Here is an 18038-nt window from a genome sequence, read left to right on the forward strand (position 1 = left end):
CTGAGTGCAGATTACTGCTGCATCCACAAGTTAAAACCATAAAGTGAAAACAACAACAATCGCATTTTACCACATCTGATCTGATGAGTCTTGATTTCTGCTGTGACACTGGAACCGTAGGATCAGATGTTGGCATGAAGGACATGGTGACCTTGGCTGAAAATCTAATCAGTGGTTCAGGTTGTTGTTGTTGGTGTAATGGTTTTATTGGCCCGCTTTAGACATCTTTAGCATCGTTCACGTGCCACCTAAGTATTCCTGCTAACCCTGACTGTGCCATGTCACAAAGGTCAAATCATCTTAATCTCATTATCTGATAAAGAGTGACCAGATCTCAGTCCAGTAGAGCACTGATTCCCAACCACTGTGCGTGCCGTGAGAAATGATCAGGTGTGCCGTGGAAGATTATCTGGTTCCACCTGGTAAGTACTCTAAGTGACTGGCATGAGTAACGTGCAAAGCAATTACATTCTCTTCCACTAGAGGGCAGTACAACTACCTGCTCTAATTAAATGGGTTGCCAACTGCCAGTTGCATAATAGCAATACATAAATATTTGAAAAGAAAAAGTAGCCAATCTGTCCTGGGTCCTGAAGAAAATTCCGATCCAGATGAAGACCCTAGCATGAGTAGTGGTCAGAAGAAAGCAAAGAAGGTATACTGGGGACAAACTGTTCCAATTCCGCTATGCCTGGTGCGCAGGGGGAAAATGATCAATATGCTTTTTGTGACATTTTTGTTTGGTGGTGTGCTGTGTGATTTTTCTAATGTGAAATATGTGCCGTGGCTCCAAAAGGTTGGGAAACACTGCAGTAGAGCATGTTTGGGATATGGCGGAACAAAAGGTTCACATAATGGATGTGCAGCTGAAAAACCTGCAGGAAGTGCGTGATGCCATCATGTCAATGTGGTTTCAAATCTGTGAGGATTGTTTCCAGCACCTTGTTGAATCGATTTAAGGCACTTCTGAGGGTAAAAGGTGGTCCAGTCGCTTACTAGCAAGGCGTTCCTAGTTAATTAGGTGGGTAACAGTAAAAGAAGTTCATATATTTATCTATGCTACATAAAATGTTATTGACGTTTAAATAGCAATGAAGCGATGTTCAAGTATAAAGTACATGCAGTTAGAAAAAGAAATATTTATCATAAGTTCTGAACTTTAAATGTAATCAATAAATATTTATTGGGGAGGAACAACTGTGTGTGGTTGACCAACACTCCATTACATAAAATGCACAATAGAGGCATGGTTGCTTGAAAGCATGCATGTTGTTTTGTCTACGTGTTGCATGAAATTGACCTCATAAATGTTTTCTACAGACACTGATGGCTGGTTTATCCGTACTTACATTTACATTGTTGTCAGATTTGTTCTAGAGTTGAACTTTTTCCATTTGGTCTGAATGTAAAAGCATACGGATGTTACAGGGCCTCTGGATTTTAATGTAAACATATGATAAATAAGGGGTTCAGTGTTGGAAATGACAGTGATGTTGTAAAGCATCTGAAATAGCATAAATGTGATCCAGTGTGGGTGGAACAAAAGAAATCTGAGCTTCAGTTTTCGACACAATAATGACTCTTTTCATTTTCGCCTGGAATCTACTGTCAAACCATCTGGAGGTGGAAGTCTAATTCATGTGTACTGGGTGGCACACACTTGATAATCGCAGTAACATGATACCCCGACTTCTGCCCACCTCTTGTAATGCTAGTCAACTGAAGGAAATCCAGTTAGAGAAACTGTCCTCAAAAAATGGTCCAAAAGTATCATGAAGTTCCACATTTAGTATGATTCAAAGCAATACGTTTTAAGTAGCATGGTCTACATAACCAACAGTTCACTGTAACTATATATAGTTACAAGGATATTAATAATGAATAATAAAACAATGATTAAATGCACAGTTTTTGAAACAGCTTCTGGGTCCTGATCTGGATCCCGGTCCAGCTACTGGTGACCTTGGGACTAATGCAAATCTTACCATGCAGCACAGACTGATGCAGACTCCAGTAGATACTCAGGCAGTTCTTCTCCTTCTTCATGCCTCGTTTACATTGGCAGCCATGCAGAGGGGTGGACAGAAGTGCCGTCATGGCGTTCTCACACTGGTTTCGCGCCCCGGGCCCCAGTTTCACACTGCCGTCCCCTGCCACACACTGCCTGAGGGTGCGCAGTCGCGGGCTACAGGTGTCATCGCTGGAACAGGTGTCACCAGCACGCAGACAGTCCCTCCCGCCCACAGACAGGGCCATACGTGGGACTCCTGTGAGACAAGGGAGAGGACAGGTTAGAGTCGTGATGGAGTCTCGAGAGACGTGTAGATCTGTTTTGTCTTTGTTATTCTTTTCATGTACTGATAGTTGTATTAACCAGTTTTTGCTTTGCTAATCTGAAGTTATCAAAGGTGGAAACGCATCAGACAAAAGACTTTGACTTAGTTACTTCGAGGTTAGAGAGTTAACAGACAAAAGGTCAACCAACATATTTTGCCCTCCTGTTTATACAGGTGTAGCCACCATCCCCGTGTTTGTTTAATTATTGATCTCACTGGCTCATTTTCTGTACTCCCCTACAAAGCTGTTTTGCTACTTTGTGAATGCATTACTTTCAAATTAAAAGCTAATTTAGTACGCACTCGCAACAGAGGATGACCTTCAGTCCTTAATATGAGTCAAGCTCCCGATAAAAGTCCACTTGTGCGCCCCTCATGTTTGTCATAAACTTGTAGTGCCCGTGTCCCATAATGTGAAACTTGTCGGCACACTATCATGAGGGATAATCAAAAAATGTTCACGGCTAATTTGTGCGCTAGAGTAGTTAAAGCTCTCCAGACTTACAGTGGGGATTCATAACTTTTTATATGCTCCTCCTGTGATGAGAGAGCTGACTTTGACGTGCGTAGCTGATGGGTTTGCTCCTTTAAGCGAATCAAAACAAACTGCCGTAAATAAATGCAAAGTATTTACGACTCGCTGGTTCATCTCTAAGACAAAGCAATTGAGCTGAATTTAATAATTGGATTACATTTTCGCATCCCTCGTCAGCAGCCATCAAACACGGTCAATGATTCCTCTTGCCAGTTAAAAAAAAAACAAAAAAATTACATTCATAAACCCGAGGGGTGCGCTATATTATTCATGAATTCATACACATGTCACATGAAATCCATCTGGTGCCACTGACTAGGTTTTGATGAAACTTGTATCTCACCAATACATTCTGACGTGTTCTAAATTACACTGAAGCGTTTCAGCTCCAGTCAAAACAAAGTGTCATATTTGTTACAGATTGGCCCAGAGAGGAGCTGTATTAGTTGTGGGGGGACAACATTTTTACTGTCTTCGGTTTTATTTCATGTGGCACTAATAACATGCAAGCTTTATTCCCCTAAGGACAATATTTATTTCCAGCTGTCTAAGAGCTCCTGCTTAATATTAAAAATATACAGTGCATGTAACATTAAATGAAACATCTTATTATTAGAGTAAAAACAAAAAACAAAAGCTAGAAGTGAGTGAAAAATGCTAAAAAAAAAAAAGAGCTAAATAAGAGTGTACAGTGGTGCTAGCCTTTTTTTGCCTCTAATTGGGCTCATTAATGAAAGGATCAGTAATGTTTTTGCCATGTAAAGTATCTTAAGCTGCAAATGCTAATGTTAGTCTGCTGACAATGCAAATTTGCAGAGGAACAAGAGGATATGAGTTTAGACATCTCCACTGTCTTATGCAAATTGTTAATTATTATCATGCTAACTGCTAACATGGATGTCATAAGTTTGTCAGGTTTGTAAGCAAAAGTACTGCGAGAGCTGAAACTTTAAATTGGACGATGGTGCAAGGAAACTTAAGAGTACAGCACCAAATTCTTTGACAATCAATTAAATAGTCGAGCTATTTTATTCAGCGGGTCACCATGGCGACTGAAGAGGAGAATGACAGAAGTCTTATTCTGTGGGTGCGACAATTTTTCAAGGCAATCCCTCCAAAAGTCGTCGAGATTCAGATTCCCAAGGATTGGACTTAAGTATTGTAAAGACTGACAATGCCACCTCAACACTTTCTGCAAAAAAAAAAAAAAAAAAAAAGATTTAAAATATTGTCTTTTAGTGACATTTTGTGTCTTTATTTGATAGTTGGAGAGAGAAAGGGAAATGTAAGGAGAGAAAGTGGCACATAGTGAAGTAATTGAACCTGGGACTTGCTGAATTTGTGCTCTAGCCACGCTGCTTCTGGGTTTCTCCACAAAACTTCATTTTTAACTGTCGTGGATATCCTGAAGTTTTAAACACTGCATATATGTCAGCCTGGATTTTGGTGAAAAGCATCTAAAACATCTCGATGCACCAAGAACACTTGAATTTCAGGGAATGGTGCAGCTATAAAATATGAACTTTTCCTGTTTGAGTATTCCAAAGTGAAATTTGATGGCCTAAATGAGACATACAGGCCAGTTACAGCTTAATAAAATTTTATTCCATCTCAGAAAAAAAAGGCAGAACTTTGCTAGTTTTTCACTAACTCACAAAACTGTCAGAATTGCTCATCCCTGTTTGACTCAGACTGTCACTCTCCCTGGATGGATCTCGGGGGTCGATCAGATAAAACAAAAGGTTACAACTTCTTTGGCTGAAGCCTTCCACACTCGTGGAGAAAATGGGCTAACTGCCACGTGCCCAGCTGGATACGTCTCAACTGTGCCGAGGAATCAGCTAATCCAGCAGCGGCCTGTCAATAAAAAACTTAGACAGCGAGGCAAGAAGCTTGTTGCTATGGGTTTTGGATGTTTGTGGATGCTGCTGAGAGAAAGCATCTGCCACTCAAGTGAAGAGCTCATTTTTGCTGAGGTCTTGACAGGCAGAACTTATTGTGCCAAACAACAACAACAGCAACTACAAAAGAACCCCCTCCCTCCTCAACAATCAGTTATTTCACTATAGAATCTTAAAATCGGATTTATCTTATGTAAAGCACAGGGAGGTGGGGGGAGAAAAAAAACTGCAGGGTGAGATAATGTCATTCGTTTTTGATGCAAATCAGCTCTGCTCGAGAGTTTTCTTGGATCAAAAGATGGTACCTGGGAAAGAAAAAGTGGAGGAATCTGCCTTATGTCAAGATGTTTCACTCGCTCTAAGAAAACTCTCAAAACGCAGATTCACTTTGGAAACATTACCTCATCCCCGTGGCGGTATTTCTTCACTCGAGGTGAGGAGAAACAATATTTAAACACATTTGGAGTTGCTTCATTTTGCTTCTCTCACGCGAGTGCGTTTGAACTGCAGGTGAGGGCTGGATTCGTGGGTGGTGTTTGTGTGACTGTGTGTGGGTGTTCTGGTTTAGAAGGTGGAGCAGAGAGGAAACTTAAAGCAGAGTTTTCCTTCTCATTGGCTTCAAGTATGGTGGGGGCGGTTGGGGGTGGGGGAGAGCTCCTGTGAGCAGTGGCAGTGCGAATCTTATTAAACTGCAACTAATCCAGTGTGGAGAGAGGTTTGATATTTGTCTGAGGAATTAAGCAGCACTCCAGATTGCCAGAGATAACTGTTTGCCTGGAAACAGAGCCGCGGCGCACCGGCAGTTCAAAGACAGACAGTCAAAACCAATTAGGAGAAATCAGTTGCCTTGTCATTCAAATTCGTTCCATCCTATATCCCTTCCTGTTTACCCCACCGAGGTAAATAAACTATTTGGGCACCCTCTCTCTCTCTCTCTCTGCTTTTTTGTTTCTTTTCCTGCTTTTCCACTGATTCCCTCTTTCACGCCATGCTTTCCCCACACACGCTTTTATCCACCCGCTTTTCTCTGTTTGTGTTCTTCCTGTCGTGGCCCCCTACCCGGCTTGCGCTAAAACACACCTGGTACAGTTCAAGGAGAAGATTCAGAAATTACAGAAACATTTTAGTAAATAAACGGGTTTTTTTCCATGGAAAAAAATGAAGAAGCAGACAAACACAACATTGAATTTGCTTGTCATTCCTGTGATGTTGGGCCAATTTGGCTTTATTCTTAGAGCCGGAAACAGAAACAGACACGAAGAATTAACAATGTTTTTTTTGACAGGGAAAGCATGGAAGCGCTCACATTAGCAATAACAGGGGGAAAAATGATCGTGTTTTCCATGGCGGCACGGCGGGCCACGAATTGAAAACAACCGTGGAAAGCACGTCACGTGTCAATTCACAAAGCAAAGAATGAATGACTGCCATCAGCCGCTAGCCAGTATCCTTTAAAAATCTATGAGCTCCATCAAAAGCGTCGCGTTCTCTTATGTCACATGAAGGGAGCTCAGAAATGCTTTTTAATAACTGACGTCCATCACGGCAAGCGGTTCATGAAAAGAATGATTATGATTAAAGGGTGTGGAGGACAGCCAAGCCAATAATAAAATGATGTAGTATTCAAAACATGCCGTTTGCTTGAACCAGAATCATGTTAGGATTTCCTAATGAGAGAGTCCAAGTAGAGACCACTCGTTGTCTGTTACAGGCGAAGGAATCCTTTTTAATTTCTCTGTGCTCTGAGCTTTTTACATCTTCTAATTTTGTTTTTCCATCTTCAGGGTTTTCATTTTCTTCTTTTTTAAAGTTTTTTTTCTACAAATACAGTGTTTGATCCATTGTTTGAATTATTATGGAAAAACAAAGCCAAAATGATGGTTTCAGGATAGCAAATGTGGGGATATTTTACTTTTATTTTATCCACCCACTTGTACCTGATATTGAACATCTTTTAAACTGGTTGGACATTACAGGCTTTTGAGGACAATATCTTGGGGATATTTTGGAAACATTTTTTTTTTTTATCTCAAGCTCAAGATACTTTCATGTTTTCATTGGGGCTGAAAAATAAAGTAAGCAAAAAGCTGCAGTTCCTTAAATATCATAGACACTCCAAAGGTTAGTCAGTTCCCATAGAATCTGGTGTTAAAGTGACTAAGTTCAGAGAGAAAAATTAGTTTATGCGGTACACGACATGTTCAAAATCTCAGTAGCTAATAGTCTTTATAACATGTGATTTCTGTATAACTCACTAAAGTTCGGGGTGTAGCTCGTTTAGCTGACAGGAGTCCTCACACAGGCAGCTATCAGGCAGAAAATCAGGATGAACGTGGACATAAAGCTGCGGCTTCCACAGACAGAGTTCCAAATACAATGGATGATGTCACGTTGTATATGTTCATCCTTTTGCAAAGTGCACCACTGCAGTCGCGAAACTAGTCACATGCATCGCTCAGGTGTGATTTTGACACCTTCTTCCACAGGCAGTCTTCAAATCCTGAAGGTTTCATGGGCTCCTTCTGTGAACTCTGAGCTTTAGTTCTTTCTATAGATTTTCAGGTCAGGTGATTGGCTGGGCCATTCTAGCAGCTTTATTTTCTTTCTCTGAAACCAAATGAGTTTCCTTGGCTGTATGTTTGGGATCATCGCCTTGCTTAAACATCCACTCTCTTTTCATCTTCATCATCCTGGTAGATGGCAGCAGATTTTTTTTATCGAGAATGTCTCAGAACATTTTTCCATTTATTCTTCCTTCAGTTACAGAAAGAGTGCCAGTGCCATATACTGAAAAACAGCCCCACCGCCAAACTTCACTGTTGGTCTGGTGTTTCGGGGGTGATAAGCAGTGACTTTTGACCTCCAAACACGGAGCTCAGATTATATGTCACAGGCTTGTCTAAATGTTGTACATCATCATGCTTTATCTTCAGAAAGTTTTGCCTTGTACCTGCTGATTTCAGGTCTTTTTGTAGCTCTCTACAAGTGGTCCTTGACTCTTGGACAACTCTTCTGATAATGTTTTTATCTCTTCTGTCTGAAATCTTGTAGGGAGCATCTGGTTGTGGCCAGTTTTTAGTGAAATAATGTTCTTTCTACTCCTGGATTATGGTCGATGGAACCTTCAGTAGTTCAGAAATTCTTCTGTAATCAGTCTCAATATAAAATCAACATTTCTGCTCGAGCTCTCTAGTTTTACTCATCATTAGATGTTTCTAGTGTGACACCTTTTATAGGCTGTCAGTCAGGACTGAACCAGCTGATATGAATTTGCACTCATTGGCAGGATTGCTTTCTAATTACTGACAGATTCCGGCTGGTGTCATGACTTTACGTGCCTTTTTGCACCTCCCGTTCTTCATGTGTTCAATACTTTTTTCCCCTTATCATTGCATATTACTTAATTTATGGACATTATGGTTTGATTTCTTTGCATGTGTGGATTGGATGGGTTTTTACTGTCATCTGGTAAGAACTGTATGCCAATAACACCTTTAAAAATATATTTTAAATTGCTAGCGTGTTCAATACTTATTTTACCTGCAGTATGTTGTGTGTACTCGGTGTACTGTGAACACCGTGTGTGAATACTGTGAAAAAGTTCTGTATAAAAGGCTCTTCCCTCATCCTAGCGGGATGAGGTGGACCAATTTCCAGCTTTTAAAAAGCACTTATGTTAATAGAAATGCCAGTGCTAGCTAGCTAACAGCCATTTTCATTCTTTACAATAACTGCATTGTGTTTAACTTCACACAGCTCTACCCTATGGAAGCTCAAGCACTAGTATGTGAGCAGTCTACTAACACAAGTGTCTGAATTAAGATACTCTAGCCATCAAACACATTAGTGAAGCTTTAGCTGCCACATACAGCTTGCTGGAAAAACATTAATGGTGGAAAAACAAGTCAGCTGCTGTCAGTGCTGCTGCTGTTCCAAAATAGTGATATAAAGCAATAAGACTTATTGCTGCTACACTTGTGGGCCATGAAAGTAAATAGACATTGTGTATGAAACTTAATTTATCGTATTGAACTTGAAACTTTTCATGCCCAAGAGGTAGCAAAAAAAGCTTTCTTTACATACTGTTTAGAAAGACTATTCCCAATATCACCATACAAAAACCCCCACCAAAAACAACTGCCCAGTCTTTAATTCAGTATAAAGCAAGCATTCCACTCTTTGCTGAATGTTCCAGCTACAAGTTTCAAACACTGACGTAACAAAGATCTGGACCTGTAACTGATGACTGAAGTTTGTTTTCTCTATTTGAGCTGATGCAGCCTCCATGCTGCTTGTAGTTTTTTTATGCTTCTGATTTGACTAGAAAAAATATCTTTTGCTTCATCAGTCGCGCTACAGCTGAGTGACTTGCTATAAGACAATATCATGAATCTTATTAAGGATAACAGCCTCTTGGATTGTTTGGTAAATCTTTGACAGCACTACCAAGGGACAATGCTTTTGTTATTGTATTGTAGCTCCCTATTAGCTAACTGTGCCTCCCTGAACACTTTTTAACCAAGATGACTCACAGTGTCTGCTGGGCTTTTCTGCTCTGTTGTTGCTCTTTTCTTCACAGCTACTAATAATGCCCTCTCTCCTCCCCACCAGTGCTGCCAAAAATGCAATATTCTTCCCATAAATGCATGGACACGTCAGTGTCAAAGATCCAACATGCTTGCATAAATGTCCGCATAGCAGTAAAAAACCCCCCAAAAGAATATAAGCATGTTAGCATAACTTTAGTTTGTATTATGTTCTCCTTGGACAACAACTTGGAATGCATGATGAAATTTAGAGAAGATCCAAAGTACTCTGGTTATGATGCGGAATACTAATGCTCTTCCCAGATTCCTCAGTGACTAGTCCATCCCAAAGAATGTCAATATTATTCCACAGCTGTTTCAGAAAAAAACATGCAAATGCACGTTGGGCATTTTTGCTCTTTTTGCTCTATTTGTCTGTTTTCTTCAAATTCAAATGTGTATCATTTACCCAGAAAGTATACGGAAAAAAATAGCAAAAAAAATCATTTTTTTCCAGTGAGAAAGTAACTTTACCCCTTTAATATAAAGATCATGCTTTTTGCCGAGACATTTATGTTTTGCAAGATAATATTAAATTGATTTTAGACTGAGCTTCAGTGATAGGAATGATGTGAAAGAATTTAATTATTATTATGCTAAAGTTAGATTACAAGATCAGAGTTTGAAAAGATATGGAAAAAAGGCTCAGTACTTCAAAAAGTACTGATACTAATATTGTAATAATGAATGTTGTATTTTTTTTTATGTGAATATGAATTACAGATACAGCATGAGAGAAGAATAATATGTAATAGAACTGACCGCATTTAGCACTTTAAGGTAGAAATCAAGCAAACTGTTGAAGCCCAGTGGTAGACCTGAACATTTTACCTGTTTTCCCTCCACCACATTTTAGAGGTAAATGTATTTGCTCTTACATGGAAAGTCTGAAGTGTCCAGGTCCAAGCCAGCTGAGCAAACTCAGTCTGTTGATGATGAGGAGGACTATGTGATTCAGTGAAAATCCCCAGAAAAGCCAGACAGTGTTTGTCGACTACTTTTTCTGTAGGTGGCCAAACAGAAGAAATGAAGGCAATGGTGACTGATTTTGTTTTTTAGAATACTTCTTTTTGAAAGGCCGGTACAAACTGGGGGTAACTTTAAAAAAAAAAGGTAAAAGAGTTGAGTTTGGGAGAACTGAGGGCTTGTGGTAAGACTAAGCAGCAAATTCAGCTGTAGACATTGTGAGGTCTTTGTGGGAGAGCAAAGAATTTCCATTCCCTTTTCCCACAAAAAGTTTTTAGATGTCCAGTGTTGGTCAGTATTTTCTTTTTCAATGGAGCTGAAAAAGTGAATCCTTGGACTACTGAGTGTTTGGTCCAAATTGGCTGTTCAGCCACTAGAGAAGTGATGCCAAGTTCAAAGACTCTATCTTATGCTGAATCCTTTCCAGCTATGATAACCAACTTACAACACCAGGGAGACCATTTAGATGTTAAACAGCAAAAACAACACATTTGAGCTCTTATTGTTTACAATTCTTTGGGGATTGTATATCAGAATTGTGCCTCTTGTTAAGTCTAAACAGAAATGTACAAGTACAGTCAGACAGAGAAGAAAATAATGCCTTGTCCTTGTTAGTAGTTTTCTTTTTAAGGAATGGTTTACTGTTGTGTAAAGTCTATCTTTGCTTTTGTTGCTGGAAATTATATTAGAAGGTTAATAACCTCCTAAAACTGCGACCTAACTTATCAAAGCACAAATATTAAAGACAAATATTAATATTAAATATTAAAGGCAAGTAAGACAAATAGTGCTTGCCCAGCGAAATCTAAAAATAGATATCAGTTATAACATGACAAAGTGAAAGCACTTTCTCTCCTTTCATTTCAAACCACGTTTTGTCATAAAGCTTCTAGCCTGTTTCATCCATCCTTCATCTCTGCCTGTCTAGCTCTTCCATCTCTGGAAGCAGTATTAACTCCACTTGCCTTCAGTTCCACCAAAGCAGAGAAGGGAGCAGATTTTCCTGATTGTTTTTTATTTCTGTATAAACCTCTGGTCTTTGACAGGAAATTGACATGAGACAGGCTGTCACTGGCTGTGCTTTCACTGCTCTTAGATCAGCTGCCATCTTTGCATTGTGTGGAAATGGCGCTAGCATTAGCAAGGAAACAAGCCACCTTTTTATCGTCGTAATGGATTAATTTCCTCTTCCTATAATGTAGAGAGTGCAATGTGGTAAGTAGACTTGGGGAGATAGGAGTGTCATTGTTTCTCCTTGCCTTTCTGTAAAAGTCACAGCACATCACAGCTAACAGTGGGTAAAGATTGGGGCTCTATCTTTGATGCAAGGATTAGCATTTGTAGCTATGTGTAGCTGTTTGTGTAGCAACGTCATCATTGCCACAGGATAGCATCATTACCACAGGACAGCACCCCTTGAAAATGTTTTCACAGTTTCAAGATTGTAAAAGGTGCAACTGTATTCACTTTGGCAGTTTCAGGCTAGCTATTTCATCTAAGCTAAGCAAGTTCTGCTTACTCCATCCATCCATCCATTTTCTTCTGCTCCCCTACTTACTGTAGTCATTATTATAAACCTTTCTCCCAGTGATGTTACCTTTAAAGGCTGGATGACATTTGATATTTGCTAATCAGTCTTTATTCTGCTAACTAGCCTATCAAACAATGTCAAGAATAAATAAGACCAATATTTAAAGAGAACAGCCTTTTATAACAAGTTAATGTACTCCCACTTCAGGTCCTAAGCCTGGATAAATGGAAGGTTTGCAGGAAGGGTGTCTGGTGTAATAATCAGCCCCAAACCAAAAACTTTTAACCTAACAATATTATTGTAATTGAGAGAACAACAAAATTGGAGATGCCAGAACTAAATCAAGCTAAAATCAACAACAGTCAAACTCAGAAAGCTACCTTTATATTGAGTTTTCTCAACGTTTTCTTTTTTGCAGACTAAAAGGTCTGTTAAATACAGTCTCTTATATATCCCAAATTTATTCACCAAAACTTTGACATTCCCTATATCCCTGATTCTTCTCAGTCCTCCAGCAGCCTGTTTTGGCAGCTATTTGAATAAGATTTGCATCATTCATGACAGCCTGCTCTAACTGGCAAGAGGTGTCGCTCTAAGTTATCCTTCAGCCAATCAGAATACTGCCTAATAAATAATGGAAATTCCCTCACGCCATTTGCAATGCTGCAAGTAATAGCTTCAACTGGAAAGGTAAGACTATGTGGCATTCTATGAACCAGAGTTTGATCCTAAACGGGAAAGGGAAAATTAGAATGATCAGACTTATTTCTTTCAACTGAGATAGAAGTTGCTTTCATGACTAGCTGATAACAAAGGGAAGATTAGTCCATCCTAGCATGAATATTTATCCTCTGAAAAACTATAGAATGAATTTGTAGCTGTTGATCAACCAACAATATTACATGTCCATTGCTCTAACCATCAAATAACTTGGATAACCTCACCTCATCACCTCAATTCACCAAATATTTCAAGCCAAAGTCATAAGCAGGAGTGTGCTGTGGAAAGTGCCAATGATCCTGTGCACACAATAGCTGTCAACAAGACATCCTATGTTTTTTGTTTGTTTGTTTTATAAATGTGCTGCTCGACAAGAAGAAGCTGAACAAGCATGTTCAGAATCTTCTTGTTCATGTTGATTGAGAAAGCCTGGTACAAAGAAGGACCTTAACATCTGTTGCAGACCACGACGCTGGTAGAAAAATACTCTTAAAATGATGTCAGCCTGTGAGTAAAATGCCGAGAGAGGACAGATTGAACAGACAGTGTTTTCTTGAACTGGATATTTTTTGTAGTGCCAGGAAATCCATGAAGTGTCAGTCCAGATGTAATTGTTGCCAATTTTCTCAGTTAGAGAGCAATCTGGGGAAATAAGGCTATTTGTTTCATCTTTTGTCTGGGTGCTGTCACTCTGACCTTACAATCCTTACTGCTTTTTGGCTTTAACACTTGTAGACTTTACTGTGGACTGCTGTAACATATGGGATGTTGGGACAGAACCTTATTTCTACAAATAAAATATAAAATACATATAAAATAGTGATAAGTTTAGTCCAAATTTCAAGTGAACCCTAAACACCCTACGAGGGCATCCTACGTGGTTGCTGCCCAGAAGTACATGAGAAGATGATCTTGGGGGGTTATGAGCAACAGATTGTGAGAACTTTTGACCACATCAATTATTGTTATGAATAAAACCTTTGAGAGAAAGGCATATTAGTAGACTACTTGGTGGAGAAGTACCAGTCTTTCTTTTCAAGAACCATTTTTGGCAACTTCTGGACAATTCAAGGAAGTTGTTCCCGGGATTTTTGTAAGCCTGTCTACTGTTAGTGTGCTGCCACTGATGAGCATAGTAACTGTTATGATATCATATATCATATTTTTTCCCTTTCTAATGGCTTTGTTTTTTTTCCCAAGCAGGGACTTTTCTAGTTCAACGACATCCACTGTTCTGATGATCACTTCTTGCCACGTGTAGCTAAAAGCCTGGATTTCATCCCTTTTATAAAGTGATAGAACGGCTGTCTAGAAAATCTCAGGTGGCACCTGAAAGACAACCTCAACAGTCTTCCCGAACACCTGCCACACCGAGGTTTTACAATTCCTTATCTGCCCTGAGTGCTAAAGCAAAGCTCAGAAAGCATCGGTCTCCGTCAGAGCTGCTGTTGTTCTTGGGTTCCCATTTATAACAAGCCCCAAACACTTTCTGAGCACAGCACAGGCAAAGACAACAGTTTCCAAAAGAAAGTTTATTATGACACCCTGTCTCCAACCTCTGTCTGTGAAAAACAAAAAGATGCTTTGCACATTTGGTGTGGTTCATGATCAGTATGGATGGGAATCCATAGGCAGAGGTATTACAGTCTGTTGGCATTATTTTTCTTCCTTGCATCCACCTTTCAGTGCTTCTCTATTATAACTATTGTTCCCACTGGCATTTGGCACATTTTAAGGCGATATATTGTTGCTTTCTCACATAAAGGTTTTCATATTTCTCTAATGATATTTTTATTCTCATGAGCTGCTATATCCTCACCGTCCTCCAGAGACAAGGTGCTATAAAGTCTGATTGGAGCACAGAAGGAAGCATTAAAGAAAAAAAAATACCTACATTCTCTCACTTTCTAAATACACATGCCAAAATAGCTGCACTCCCCTCCTCCTTCCTGCATCATCGCCTATCTCTTCTTCTTTTTGTTATAAGAACACATGAAGCTGTGAATACACACAGACACGGAAATGAACAGAGCTGCTGTTTCTCCACTTGCACACACACACTATGTGCGGATTGCAAATAAACATCAAACACAGCACACTCGTACGCAGTCTCTTGTGTGTCGCACACAACCGCACATTCTTATTATTGTTTCATTTTTTTGCTTCTTCTTCTTCTTCTTCTTTTTTTTACGCTGCATGCACAGAAAAATAAAACGTCACGGCCAAAATACACAAATACGCCTCGGTATTCCTCACATGCCCTGAACATGCTCTCCGCTGATACCTCACCTTTTCGCTTCATCTCCCCGGGACACCCTACGTATGCATTAACTAGGGTCGAGCCAGAAAACATAGTTGTGTGTGTGCGCATGTTGCTACCTGTCTGCATCCACAGTTTTGTTGCTGAGGATTACAAATGTGCCTCTTTCCTGTCAGCATCCTCCTTGCGTTTTTCTGTTTACAGCATTTTTGTGCGAGCACGCTCTTACACAAATATTTGTGTAAAAACATTTTTTTTGTCTTTTTGTGCAGGTGGAAATAATTTCATTGTTTGAGTTAATCCCAAGTGGGCAGAACAACAGAAACAAAGCTTCTCTGATGCTTTGTTCAGAGTAACTTGAGAGAGCTAGACAAGCAGGGAACTACTTATTAATTTTTTTAAAACATTTTTTTTTTTTTACCACAGGCTCATCATTTATCATCTTGTTGGGTCATCAGGTTAATTAACAAGGTTACCTAGGCAGCCCAAGGCTAGTGTGTCTTGCGTTGAAGCGTTGGTGCCACTGCACTGATTATCTGAACCAGATTTTTACAAGGCTTGAAAATTCATTTTGTCCACATGAGGAATTTTGTCTGCCATTAGCTTTTGCTTCTTACAGAGTTCATTTATGCCTTGGCTCCTCTGACTATGTTATGTCACGTCCTGGTTTTGCAAATTAACAGATCCAAATTAACAAATTAAAAGGAAAAAAAGGGATAAATTGGCAAATACATCATGAACATAGGTGTGTCTATGCAGGGCATTAACACGTACTGACTAGTTCAAAGAAAATTGGATTAAAAACAATCTATGGCTTTTGCACAAGTCTAGTAAAGGTCTGCCTGCACTGCTTTATATTTGAGCTCTTCGTGCAGTTCTATTCGTTTCATCACTTCTGCTTCAGTTCTGTTGTCATCTCCCAGATCCAATAATCTTCTGTGAATCAGTCCCCTTTTCTTAAGGACTCAATGATATTCTTTGACTCTGCCTTCCGGACTCTCCTTCACATCCCCACCTGATCCCAGACACCATATTTCCTGTCTTTGTTGGGGGCGCCACTCTGCCATGATGCTTCATTAGAATCTGACCTTAAAATCCTTCATTGTTCAAATTTGATACCGCAGTAAAAACTTTACCTGACATGTGTGTGTCACTGAATCAAGCATAAAGGAGTATTTCCTCAAATCAGAACACACACACCCAGACTGGGAAACAGCTTAATGGAAAAAAAAAGATGTCACAGCACATAGCTTCCTGTATATGTGGGTGCATAGCTGCCCTAAGAGTCCATGCTGACCCCTGTCTGGCATCAAAAGTGCCTTACAATGGGCTTCTGAGTGTCAGAACTGGACCATGAAAGAAGATGCCCCGATGCAATGAATCATATTTTCTTTTACATCCATCATCAGGTGAGATGGCAGCACGGCAGTGTAAAGCTCTCGGCAATGTTCTGCTGCAAAGCCTTAAGCCCTGGCATTCATGCTGATGATACTTTGACACGTGCCTCCTACGACACACATAAAAACCCCACTGCAGACCACAGACGTCATTCTTGATGACAGCAGCGGGCAAGATAGCAGGAAAATGCACCCTGCCATATAAACTGCTCAAGAGTAGTTTGAGGAACATCACATAGTGTTTACTTCTGTGGGATGTGCGAGGAAAACAAGCCCATTCCCTGGTGGCCCACCTCACAACTTCCAAGACTTGAAAGATCTGCTGAACCTTGTTGTTGAGACACTTTAAGAGGTCTTCTGGAGCTGAAGCCTTAACATGTCAGAACAATTTTAATGGCAATTTCCGTTCCCCCTGTCAGTGTTTTTAAAAATATATTTTGACAAATTTGCTAAAGGGCAGATTATTTTAGGAGGGAAGGGTGTTGTTAATCAACAAACATAAGACCTCATAAAAAAAAATCTCTTTCATCTGTGTGGAAAAACAACACGCTAACCGCTTCTAGGAACCAATACAGCACTACCTGTGTCAAACAAAAATAATGACGATGGGACACTCATTACTGGTGATGATGAGAGCAAAACAAAATAAGAGACTCAACATTCTCAAGGAGCAATCAGCCAACGTGAACACAATAACATAACCAAAGTGGTAGTCTGATTGTCACGACAATTTTTTGTGTTCTATTGCCCCCTGAGAAAGCACCTTTGATGACAATGAGTGAGTAGTTACGAGGTAACGCGTGTGTCATTGGTATAAAAGCACTATTTTCAAATGTCAGAAGCACAGTTTGAGGCCATGCTGGAAATGGTACTCCCACACTTAATGATGCAGCATAGTAAATATTCTGACCCAATAAACCCTGAGCTGCACTTGGCAATCCTTTAAAGCTGGGTCTTTTCATCTGATGTGTTGCTTATCAGTACCCTGCCACGTCGCTCATGTGGGCAATAGGCAGCTTATTTTGTGTATCTCTGTTGGTTTGTGTTGTGTGAAGCACTTAGAAGCAATAGAAGCCCCCCCCCCAAAAAAACCCAGCAGTCGTACAGTACCACTGGTGTGATCCATCTTTTAATCACAAAAATTCAATTCCTCTCAGTCTGACACGTCCTTGTTGATAGGATGGTATGCCCTGGTGCGCTGTCCATGGTGCTGAACCTGGTGCTCACACAAACAAGGCTCTTGAAAAATGTAGCCACTCAGTGCTTCCTATGCATAGCTAAAGCATTCACTTCAGCATGTGCAAAATTCCTCAGTAGCAAGGTGGCCAAATGCTGCCAGTGTGTAATGTCTATTATAAGGGACAATGTTAATTTAACAGCATAACACACATATTTGTGTCTAAAAAGTGTTTGTGTCTAAAAAGTACCAGAATGAGGCCTTAATTTTTGTCATTTGTTGCTCATGTGGTGTTGAAAATTGAATTTTTCACAGTACTTTCAAGCTGTGACAACCATATTCCTCAGTTAAAGGAACGTGCGATACACCTAACAAAACGAACACGACCCAGGCCAGTTCCAGACAAAGTTTCTTTCTGAAAGTCTGCAAAGCTGCTGTAATGCCATGCATTGTGTTTTTTGAGTAGTACATATAAGATGGAAAAAGGGATAGTCAGATAATCAGGCAGGCAGACTGTGATTTAAAGGTATTAACATTCCAGCAGAATGCTTAACATTAGTCCCCGTGACTACACACTGCACTCACAAGCATAGTACTCAGAATTGGCATTGTATTCACAGTAGTTTGAG

At 39.9% G+C, this 18038-nt stretch overlaps 1 protein-coding gene across 2 annotated transcripts in view; it reads right to left on the minus strand.

The window, feature by feature from the left end:
• Positions 1–18038, minus strand: part of gfra4a (GDNF family receptor alpha 4a) — a 157018-nt gene that overhangs the window by 37801 nt on the left and 101179 nt on the right. For both annotated transcript variants that reach the window (XM_005453366.4, XM_025901065.1), the window contains exon 2: positions 1986–2267. In XM_005453366.4, coding sequence (XP_005453423.1) covers positions 1986–2267 — 282 coding nt within the window. The remainder of the gene's footprint in view (positions 1–1985; positions 2268–18038) is intronic.

Source organism: Oreochromis niloticus, linkage group LG19 (genome assembly GCF_001858045.2).
Source record: "Oreochromis niloticus isolate F11D_XX linkage group LG19, O_niloticus_UMD_NMBU, whole genome shotgun sequence".
NCBI lineage: Eukaryota > Metazoa > Chordata > Actinopteri > Cichliformes > Cichlidae > Oreochromis > Oreochromis niloticus.